The following is a 12543-nucleotide window of genomic DNA, read 5'->3' as shown; positions in this document are numbered from 1 at the left end:
TTTGGTCTATACCAAAGAAGTATCAATACCTATTAAAGAGAAAGAATAGAATTGGGTAGAAAATAAAAAGGCAATAGGTAATGAGGGAGAGAGTCAAGCGAAGAGAAAGAGAAAGAAAATTAGCTATAATGACAGAAAACTGAGGGATGGAGAGAGGCAGGTGGAGAATGAGGTGAGGGAAAGGGTGAAGGAAAGAGGATGAAGGAGGAGGCGAGAGAGAGCTAAGTGATAGAAGAGGAGAGGGAAAGACAGAAGAGGGGTATGGGAGAAATAGAAAGGGAGGGGATGAGGAACGATATTTATAGAAGGAGACAAAGCCTGGTGTCTGTTTCCTCGGGGGGCTCAGAGGCTCATCTTTCTGTTTTTTCAAATCAACACTGTGCTTCCAACTTATTGTCTTTCGCTCGCTGTTTTCCACCATCCCTCCCTCTCCCTCTCCCTCTCCCTGATTGGGTTACTGTGTGCCTGCAGGCCAAGTCAGAGAGAGAGAATCAGCCTCTGCTGCAGCCTCATCAGTCCCTGCACTCCACACTGATTGTGTTTACTGGGTAAACATGAAACACTTTACTGTGTGTGCTCTTCTACTTCTATCTCTGTGAGGACAAGGGGTAGGTTTTCAACACAATAGCGATATATATCATACTATAGTACATTTTCTGGAAAATCAATATGTTTTGATAAACACCACAATGGAGTTCATGTTTTTGGCTAATCAAGAGAATGAAATATTGAACTATTGCCATAGTGGTGGTACTCATTAATTTGCTTATACAATATTCTCACAAAATGTTTATGTAGGAATCCACACAGAAATATTTAATTCATTACTGATTCAGTGGACATTCGTTTCTTAGATAAGATACTGGGAATTGGTGGTTTGTTGGGTCTCCACATGCTTTGGCGAGCCGTCGGCACAGTGCAGGCTAGCTCCATTGGTATATCAGCCTTTGTCCACGGACACGTCGCATGTCGTATATCCAGTAAAGTCTGCTGGCCGTGGGTCGCCGGCAGCAGAAAACACAAGCAGCTCATGCTGATGAGTCACGGTTGTGTTGGTCTCCATGTGGTATCACTGTAGCTGCCACAGCCCCAGCTTTTAGTTACAGTTTTGAGGAGGCTACATGCATATTTAAGCTCTGTACTGTAGCTACAGCGTAAGCCGTTCACACACACACACACACACACACACAACTAAACATTCAGCCTCGTGTGTGTACTTGGTTGCAGATGGTTAAGGTTAGGGAATGTAATAAGTGAGTGAGGGTCCTCACAAGTATTTAACTACAAATGTGTGTGTGTTTCTGTGCTATAGTGTCTGTTTATGTAATTCTGAACGTGTATCTGCATGAATAACAGCGTGTCTGCATAAAACATATGTGGGTTTGTGTGTGTGTGTAAGAATGTTTACACACGGTTGGATGTGTATTAAATGTATGTGAATAAACGCATGCACGGAGTGGTGGGGTGTGTGCATGTGTGTGTTTGCAGTGTTACTGTAGTGTGTATGTATAAATGCCCATTCGATGCGATGAAACAAGACGCATCCAGATGTTTGTGTTTGCATGTGGGTACACACTCAAATCACAATTTGATGCTGCTCTCTAATCACTCAGAGCCAAACAGAAACTAAAAACCCAGAGAAACACAAACAGACAAAAACACACTGCAGAGGCCAAAATTACAGACGCTGCAGCTTGTGTGTGCTTTTTTGTGCACTCTCCTTTTCTTCTCCTTCATTTCTTTTGGTTTGGAGTCGGGGTGTGCACTGTGGTAGTGAGGTGTTGAATTGACAACAGTGGAGTGGGTTTATTTTGAAGGGGGCCAACAATCACCGGGGTCTTGTTCCTTTTCAATCTACCATGGCCCAATTATCCCCAAACCTCCTCCTGCAAACTGCATCCACGTTTCACTCTAAATTGTATTTCTCTACTCTCTTACCATTACCCTGATTCTTTTCTTCTCATTCTCTCAACTCTTCTTTCTTTCACTCTTGTCCTCCCCCTGCTCCGTCCATCCATCTTCAATCACTCTATCCCTGAATCTCAGAGTGGTAACTAGGGCTCCTTTACAGCGGCGCGCTCCCGCCCCAAGCTACTGATCAAAGTGTAGCGGCTGCATGACAAGAAACACGAGCTGTCAGATGATCTGACAGGCTGTAAACAAGCCAACAGTTTATCAGAATATCTAAATACATTTAGTTGGAGGTCAAACAGAGTGAGCACACCTGAAATGTCACTAATAATCCCTCATTGCACAGAAACACTGTGCGCACACGGCAAGTACGGCAGGTCAAAGTTCGACAAAGAAGTCGGTCTGTTAAGTCGATGGATGTTTATAACAGACAGTTTGTGTAACAATATCAGTCTGCCTTCTTTTGTTTCAAAATAAGTTTAGCTAACCTGGCAGTTTGCTCAAAACCTGTCAGACCATCTGACTGCTTGTGTTTCGTTTTTCGTGATGTAGCTGCATTCCCACATCTCAGCATGTAACTTATTACAGATAGCAATGTGGAGCAAAACTGCGAAAATAAAAGCAAATGTAATAAACTAGGAGGAAAAAAAACAACCCAAACTGACAGCAGCCTCCTGTTAGCTCTCAACACTGATCAGAGAGGGAGCACCGGAGCCAGTTAATGGGAGACTGACAGACACCCACCCACAGAGGGATGGAGACTCCCCAGAGCCCCTCAACAGGGTGGTGAGTGTGTGTGTGTGATGGGTGGGTTACTGCGGTTGTTAACAGGGGCCCCTAATCCTGGGGCCGGGCTCTAATCCTGCCACCGGTCTGTTGTGGATTGTGACCCTGATGGCGCGTGTGAGTACCCCCTCCACACACACACACACACACACACACACACACACACACATACACATACACACATACACACATACACACATACACACACACACACACACACACACACACACACACACACACACACACACACACACACACCGGCCAGCCTGTTACCTCTCACAGCTGAGGAGATACAGCAGCTGAGACAGCATTGGACCCCATTAAATTGAATAAACACACACACACACACACACAAACATACATAACATGCACACCCACCTACTGACACAAACACTCACTACATGGAAACACACAGGCACAACACAGATCCACGAAGTGAGCACACACACAAACATACACTACACAAACTCAAATTGACACACTCCCGCAGAGACAGGTATGCAGAAACACACACAAAAATGCACACAACACAAGGAGGATGCTGTAACACACACACACACACACACACACACACACACACACACACACACACACACACACACACACACACACACACACACACAGACAGCTGACAGTGCCACAGCAGCCTTACAATAACAAACAGTTGAGCTACTAGAAATACCAGAGCGAGAGATGAGACTGGACGCCTGAAAACTGAAACCAACACAAAACACATCCTGCAGATTCCAGCAGCAAAGAGAACCGACCAAAAAATGACAAACATTTTTATTCATGCCAAACTTCTGGGACTGGCCAATCAAATCCGTGATTAGGCCCATGTGCATTGTACAACAAACCTCTGATTACATTCGCAGTTTAGAGACAATTACGGTTATTTGTGATTGCTTTGTGAATGAAGTCATAACAATCAGACTGAAAAAAGGACCATCAATGAGTGATGATTATCAGGCACTGCGATATTAAAAAAAACACAAATAAGAATCTGCAACAAAGCCCAACTATTATTTCACCAGACAAGTAATGTCATATGTGGTACTGAATACATTGTTTGTGTATGTTTACAGCAGCTTTGTTTATTTTCACTTTAAACCAGCTGCATAGAGATAATAACTGTAACCACAGAAGAAACTTTCAACAGTGGCGACCAACCTTAAATAACCCCGATGTTAAGAAGAAACAGACACACCTGAGGATTCAGAAGAGGTTTTTGTCTCCCTAATGCTGAACAAAATATGCAGCCAAAGACGAAGAGACATGCTTTTCCATCTTTTAGACAAATCCCAGATGCAAACAGTGAGAACTGGGGTGCAAAACCATTTAACCAATCATTTAACCAATCAATATCACAATAGGCTGTTGGCAACACGAAAATCACATGTCGAATGAAATTTTGTTCCAACAATAGAAAACCAAAAAAACAGAGCTTCCTTTGAGCATCTGTTAAAGAATACAAGCACTAAATAGAATTCTCACAAAAACTTGAAGCCCATCATTTACCACTACTTCCTGATGAAATGGTCCAAACGTCGAATAACAAACACAAATCCAGCCGGTGAGTTTCTACTTCTGTAACTGAACAAAAAAAATGAGCCCCACAAGCAATGACAGGATGTAATTTGGAGTTAAAGAGCACTTCATTTTACAACATTAAAGAACGTGGCACTGCTTTCTGACAGCAACACACATCATTTATCATGTGTTGCAAAACGCTTTTAAGGAGTACAAATCTGCACCATCAAAGTACAAGTAAAGTTAAGAGTGATTTACAAATGTAATAACCATTTAGAGGACCTATTTTACATCACAGCATGAGAGACCCAAAAGGTATGCTGTGTTAGGCCTTACAAAAGAAGCATTTGGCAATGAAGATATGTGCTACTGTACAGCAGCAGTGGAGCAGTATTTGGTAGCAGGCAAAAGCCCTGACTCACCAAGACAACTACAAACAAATAGAAAACACAAACTGATGTGTCATCTCTTTTGTTCTGACACGAGTTGCACTTCAACACACCTCAAAGACTACAGCGAACAGTGAAAAAAAAAAGAAGTAAAAACTGCACTAACAGCCGGTCTCATAGCTCTCAACTTGCTGAATCATCCAACTAACCAACGATGCGCAATGCCATCCTACGTTTAGTGTGCGTCAGGGCCCAAAGGGTGCACGCAGTATGGCCGTGTTCAGTTCAGCAACACACAGCAGTGTAACTGCAGAGTGGCATTTGACAGAGGTCATGTAGGCGGCGGTTGTGGTCGTGAAACAGGTAGTGGCAGGTAAAGACTAAACGAGTGGAGCAGTATATGGCAGCAGGCAGCTGAAAGGCAGAGTAGTGGAGCAGTATCTGGCGATGGGCAGCCAGAAGGTTTGGATGCTGCTGAATGGAAGAGGAGCTGACTGGTTTGTTCCACACTTCTCTCCCACACCGTTTGCTTAGCCAGCGTGGGCCGACTCTTTAAACACACAAGTCACTGCACAAAAATACACATTTACTTCACCGGGCGGTCCTCTGGACAGTAACACAATAACACGACCCCACTGCAAAGCACCCATAAATCTACTTAATGGTGCGTCCGAAAAACCCACAAAACTAGTAAAAACTTAACGGCCGCCAAAAAGACGGAGGTCAAGAGAGATTTCTTTGCCCAACATGAAAAGGCAAACTGTCTCTCTTTGTTTATCAATAATAAACCACCATCTTGAGGTCAGGGGAAAAAGAATAAGAGGAAAGGGTAAAGCAGGACACAAGGAAACTCTAATGGAAATGTATGAGACCTTAACTTTAGATGAAAAACCTGAACAGCGACCTCCCTGACAGAAAGATATGGACGGATGGAAAACAGAAGGATGTACAGACAGACAGATGCAGATTAACTGACAAAGTGAAACATAAAGTACATCAGAGAGCAACATATCTGCAGGTTTTCGGTAAGTTCATTTAATGTTTTTCCTTTTTCGTAACGCAGTTTAAAATTAAATGGACGACAGATTTTGTCAGTGAAACGAAGACAACTTACTTGAAAAACCGAAGGCCCAACTTCACAAAACTGAACACTTAAAACAGGTTTAAGGTGCGAATTAAGTAATCCGAGACATTTCTAAAAACTTTTTCCGAACCTACAGATAGTCTGCGGAGGACAAACTCATCGACGATGGACAGGATACTCACTGTGAAGAAGAGGTCCATGACGCGGGTGTCCAGCAGCGCTTCCCTCCAGGACTCCGTAGGCTTGAGCGTGACGTTCTGCGTGGCCTCGAACATGGCGATGTAGTGGCGCCCCAGTGACCCGCCGCCAGTTAAGGCCAACAACAGCATGAAGACGAGGAGGGGGAGGAGGAAGAGAAGGAGGAGTAGAAAGCGCCACACTCAAAAACACCGGCTCCTGTCACTAAGCTGCCTCTCGATGGGTATTTTGGTCTCTGTGTGTTAGTCTTTGGTTTCCTGTGGCTGGCAGCAGAAGCTTGTTAGTCACTTGTTAGCTAGCTCTCCCTCTCATTAACCCCGTCAATCTTTATTCCACAAAAGGTTTTTTATTTTTCTCACCCTCCCCTCTTTTGTTGCTTTGTTTTCTAATCCTCCCTTCCCTCTCTTTCTCCCTCGTCAGCTCTTTATCTGCCACAGCTTTCACCCGCAAAGAATCTCTTGCCTTCTTTCTCACCCTCTTGTCCACTTTTCCTCACCTTCCTCTGTTTTCCCCTTTCACCCCCCCAAACTCTCTGCCTTGTTCCGATCTTTACCCTCTGACTCGACTGACACCCTTCTTGTCCTCCTCTTCACCTCTCTTCCTAACCAGCACTCCCTCGTTGTGTGCACACTCAGATTTCTCTCCTCTGCTTCCTTAAGATCTTAAACACATAACACACACTCTCACTGCAGCCAATCGAGACCCTGCGTTGCTCTGCCTTTGTCCACTCCTCTACAAGACGTCCTCGAGACTCCTTACTGCCCTAAAAACCCTCCCTCTCCCTCCTCAGCCAATCACTTTGTCTCTCCTCCTGACTGCTCCCAAAGACCAAAGACTCTTTTTGCCCCCACACACTCTTCACTTAAAACTTCATACACTATTAACACTCAAAATGCCCCCCCCCCTTCATCCTAGCAAGATGTTGTCTCTCCTTACCCACACAACACACTTTCGCCTGATTTAAAACTTTGTCTACACCCACAACACAATCACACTCTGTTCTAAAAACTATCAAAAGAATTCATCTTAATCGCTTTCCAAACGTCCCTTTTCTCCTTTCTTTCAAACAAGTCTTTCTTTCTCCATTCCCCCACAACATACACACACTGTCCTCCTTATTTAAGACTTTCTCTACACCCACAACAAGCTTTTTCACAAACCCACAACACACACTTTCTCCCCACGCAGCCACAACACTTCCTGTCTTTACTCAAGTCTCCTAAACACACCCACAACATGCTTTTTCCTTAGCTCATCAAGAGCAATCCCAGTTACTACTCCTTCCACTCCAAACGAGGCTTTTCTCACTCCTCACCCTTACAACACACACACACACACACACACACACACACACACACACACACACACACACACACACTTCAATCAAAGCATCATACAAACCACCCTCAAAACCCTCTTCTTTCCCCTCCAAAAAACTGTTTTCTCCTTCATTACAACACATACAATCTCTTGATGAAGGCTTCATGCTGGAACAGGTCAGCAGATTTGTCAGCCCTATTGATTGCAAATAAATGGGCCCAGAAGATCCTCTGGAATTTCCCCACTTTGTTTTTCGGGAAATACAAACATAAAATCTCTCTTCACTATTTACCTAATAATCAATAAAGAACAACAAATGAAAACTCTTTTTCCACACACACTCCTCCCTTCATTGGCCAAGGCCATTGGTTTCTTAACTTTAACTCCCCTCTTGTAGCAGCTAGTTCATTGAAGCTGAGTAAAACATTCAAACTAGGGCGGTGACTAACAATTACTTTCACTATAGATTAATCTGCTGTTATTTTCCTAACTAATCACTTGGTCAATCACAAAAAGCCCAAGATGACGTCTTCAAAAGTCCAAACAGTCCAAAACCCAAATACATGTATTGAATGTGCTTAAACGATTAATCACTCATAAAAATACTTGCAGATTAATTTTCTGTCGATCGACTAATCGATTATTGTTTCAGCTCTGATTCAAACCCAAAGTCATATGTTGTTGTTTTTTTTTTATATTTTAAGATATCGCGTATCGTGTATTTTATTAATAGTATGTTTCTCTAAATTTCAACCTGACTAATTTGGTATATTTGGAAACTTTGGAATCTCCAATAAAAATAAAATAACGTTCTGTGGGTTTGAACAATGTTTGGCTGCACAGCACGAGTCTGTAATGACTGACCACCAGTGGAGTTCTGAGGGTTTAACATGCTGCATGGATTACTTTACTGTCTCCTATCCAGGATATTGGATGGAAGACGATACTTTTACAACTACTAAGTACTACCACCACCAATAATAATAATATTCCTTTCTTTGTGCAGGTTTTGTTTTGATATCTTATACTCTGCAAAAAAAAAAAATTATTTGCTTGCTTGTAAAAAATATATATAAATCAAATATTAATAAAAAATGACACCTTCTTTCTCTCCGTCTCCCATCACACACACACAAAACCGTATCACTGGCCTGCTGCTCAGTGACAGCAAAAGGAGAAACTTCCAGAGGAATGTTTGATCAAAGCCAAACAGCGGCAGAGGCCGACGAGGTCACGCATTCCTCCGACACCAGCCCACAGTCACTCCCCATGCACACACCCCACCACAACACACCACACCACACTTTTCGGCACAAAAGTTGGCACCTGTCTAAGGGTCTGTGGGGTTGTGTGAGTGTGTCTGTCCGATGCTTGGCTTTCAGGCCTTGTTAAAAATAGTCGTGGTGAGGCAGAAGACCTCGAACTGAACCTTTCTGAAGAGAGGAGGAATGAGAAAGAGATCGGAGTAAGTAAGAAGGGTGCTGCAGTGTGACTAACTTCATGTTTATTTGTTTTATCCCAGGGTTTAACTATTCATTTCTGATTAGAAAATGTCCTGAATTTATTTTTTTGTTTATTCTTTTACTTTAGTACTCTTGGCCTGCAACTTTCATGTCTGTCTTGAAGCCATTTTCACAAAATTAACGGGTTACACGAAAACTTAGCACAGCTGGCTTTTACTTTGCAAATCCCTTAACATGAGGACAGAGAGAGACACGAGGCAAGAAATGGTCCCTGGGGCAAGTGGGACTGACCAAGTCCTGCAGCCTGCAGACGGAGGCCGTCTCCGCAGGGAGGGACCACCTCGGTGACAGAGGTCGCACAAACCGTCCTACAGATCATATGATATGACTGAGACAAAACTCACAAGAGACCTCAGGAATGATAACTACACAAGTATTTCACACAGCCGGACAGAGACGTAAAATGGGTCTGACAGGTTGGGACACCAAAATGATAGAAACTCTCTAAATTAGGGGAACTGTTAGCTCAAGAATATTAAAAAGAATTAAGAGCAGAATATCAGAAGACTTTCAATTATCCAAATATTTTAAACTGATCATTTGGATGAATGGTTTTATTTGTCCAGAAGTAGACCAAGTGCACCAAGAACACATATCATCTTTGAGATTTCCAAACTTAATTTTGATAACACAAGTGAAATTAGATTACAGAATATAAAACATTTAAGGCCTGTTGAGAAAGAACAAACAAGTATTTGTGATAAAGCCAGGTGTAACATGTTGATTACATTACTGACGTTTCTGAGATAAGACAGCTTTTGAGAGTTGGAAAGCAGCATAACAGTCCAAATTATTTACTGTTGCAAATAAGACACGCTGAAGACATGGAAGTGATAACATACTTCTGAGGTATTGAGGTCATTATTCAGACTTTCACCTACTTTTATGTAGGTGAAAGGTTAAACTCCTGATTGTTAAGTGTTCATTTAGTTCTTGGATTCTGTGGAAAATCTACTAACTGAGGTGACAAGTGAATTTAAAACTTCAACCATGCTAACCACTCTGCTTAAAAAAAAAGAAATTTAAAAGAAAGATGGACTGCATATGAGTGTGTGTTTGAGCATGTGTGTGTGTGTGTGTGTGTGTGTGTGTGTGTGTAGCGTAAATGCCTCCAGGATGAGTAATGTGCACGGAGTGACTAGGACATGTGGCTGTGGTTTGGTGGGTTTTTAAAAGACATCACCTGCTACTATCTCAACCCTTCCAGCAGGCTCAAGAATAACTAATGTGACACGTCAATTTTCCACTGGAAAGATAAGACGGACTGACAGATAAACAGACACACACGCACACGCGCACACACACACACACACACACAAACACATTCAACTGACCTAATACACAGCCAATGTAAACCACTGACCACAAGAGTTTAAATCAAAACACAAGAGATTCACACACCCTCAGTTCTCACATGCGGTTGCCAAATTTGCAGCCAGACACACATATAAACACGCATTTAAATACCTTAATTAACACCAGACACCAGTTAAATCCCAATAAAACTGCTGCTGGTTGGTTTGTCTGATCCACCAGCAACTTTGGCAAAGAAACAACCAGCATTTCAAGTTTCATTTCCTGCCCTGATTCTATTTATTGTGACCAAAGCAGGCTGACTTCTCCGGTGACAGACACCTGGTCGTCCACTATTTACGGTTTTGCTTGTGAACCTTAGCCCAGGTAGTGTGCATCAATGTACAGCTCTCCACTTCAAAGCACGAGGGAACATAGTTGCAATAAAAAGCCATCATTCTTTCCTTCATGGGCTGTAATTCAACGTGCGTTGCTAAGCATAAACTAACCACATGACTACAAAACAGCAAATGTGGGCTGAGCCCTTTATGAATGTACACGAGAGGCTGAATTATGTGGACCACAAAACCAAACAACAAAATGTGTCAACGGCAACATTTTAATCCCTTCATCTTTGTGGGTTTGTTCATTTTGTTACCAAATGGACGAGCTATTAATTAAACTCTCGTGAAACTAAGTCAGTGCCTTCACAGATTTGATTTGTGTCACTTTGTCACAAACCTTATATTAACAAGACTCAGAGTCTACAGCCTGCTACTTAGGCACAGCTAAATGCTAACGTCAGCATGCTAACACCCTCACAATGACAATGCTGCGATTGCTGCTCATGCTGATGTTTATCGGGTATAATGTTTACCATGTTCACCATCTTAAAAAAAGTTAAGGTGAGGATCACCAAAGTTATTACAAATCATCCTGAGGGAGTCGTGAGCCTCTGTACCAAATTGTGTGCCAATCCATCAAGTAAATGTTGAGATATTTCACTGGATGAGGGAAAATTTTGACCTGGTGATAGTGTTCGATGAAAAGTCAAGAGATCCCCAAGTAATTTGTCATTTCCTCCACTGGGCACCGTGGATATGTGGTATGTCATACAATAGTCGTCAAGACATTACACTAAAAGCAAAAGATGTCCACCTGATGGTGGCACTAGAGGAAAAGTCAGGGGATTCATCCTCTGGGGACCTTGAACATCTATTCAAACTTTCACGGCAATCCATCCGACAGTCTTTGCCATATTTCAGTCTGGAACAAAGAACCACTGACAGACTGACACTGAAGCCACAGTGTGGCTAAAAAGAATCACGCATGTTTCAATTCCTTAACTGCATTGTCTATTTCATATAACTGAAAACCATTTTGAAATGGAATGCACACAGTTTTATATTCATTAATATATTTTATCTTATCTTTCTAGCTAGCTGTTGGTTTTCTTTCATTTCAGTGTGGTAAAAAATAAAAAGAGATCCTTGAAACCCGTCACAGTGAACATCAAGTCTGTCTTTGTTTTTGCAAATGTTGGTCAATGTCACCATTTAGTTCCCATTTCTATTTAATATGTAGGTGTATAGAGATCTTTTTTTCTACTTTTTTGCTCCTTTCCATATTTTCTTTTCGTTCTCCCTCCTGTGAGTTTCAAAAGCCTCGAATACATTTTTAAAATTTCAAAATCACAACAGCATGGTTTGCAAATGGTTAACCAATGCAAAGTGCATGTGATTTGTAACACCCCCGGTATAGTGTATCAAGCCCCTCTACCACAAATCAAATCTGGCTCCTCTTTCACCAACAATTTGCAGACGTTGTACAAAGCACTTTACAGATCGATTTGATAGTATTTTCATTACCACTTTAAGTTGACAATCTCAGCAATCTGAACATTTTGCAGGCCTGAGCGACCTTTGTGCCCGAGGGCTGTGGATTAGCGAGCTTCTCCTGTATCCTCTATTCATTATGGCTGATCCTGACTGAGGATGGACCCGCTGCACAGGAAGACTGGCTGAGCGTCTGCCAGCGGCCGTGCTAAGAGCGCAGCGCTATGCTAAGGCGCGTGGTAGGGTTTAAGTGATATATCCTGCCTTAAGTCTCCCCTGCAGCCTCGCCATGTGAAATAACAGTCCAGGAATACCTCCTCACTGACCCACCCCCACCCTTTCCTTTCCCATTTCCTTCTACTGTTTGGCCCCCCCATCTGTTTAGACAGCAGTTGTCATTAATTCTCCCACTACTGAATTAAACCAGTAATATATCAATTATGTCACTGTGCTCAATGCCAACTTGTTTCTTTGAGATCAGAGAGTGGTAAGTGCATGAAGGTGGCGATTTAGACTTCAGGTTATTGGATGCAAGTTGGATTTTTAACCTATAAACTGCATTACAGCTCGCCTCCTTTTTATTTTAATAACAAGTAGCATGTTTATTAAGAGATGCAAGAAGGGGAATAAGGCCATATTGGAGGAGAAATTAATATTATGGCAAATAATAGTAA

At 42.4% G+C, this 12543-nt stretch overlaps 1 protein-coding gene across 2 annotated transcripts in view; it reads right to left on the bottom strand.

The window, feature by feature from the left end:
- xpo4 (exportin 4) overlaps positions 1-12543 on the bottom strand; it is a 53137-nt gene that overhangs the window by 26760 nt on the left and 13834 nt on the right. For both annotated transcript variants that reach the window (XM_070914794.1, XM_070914795.1), the window contains exon 7: positions 5883-5995. In XM_070914794.1, coding sequence (XP_070770895.1) covers positions 5883-5995 — 113 coding nt within the window. The remainder of the gene's footprint in view (positions 1-5882; positions 5996-12543) is intronic.

The sequence above is a fragment of the Enoplosus armatus genome, chromosome 11 (genome assembly GCF_043641665.1).
Source record: "Enoplosus armatus isolate fEnoArm2 chromosome 11, fEnoArm2.hap1, whole genome shotgun sequence".
Taxonomy (NCBI): Eukaryota; Metazoa; Chordata; class Actinopteri; order Centrarchiformes; family Enoplosidae; genus Enoplosus; species Enoplosus armatus.
This window is presented reverse-complemented; position numbering and strand designations above follow the sequence as displayed.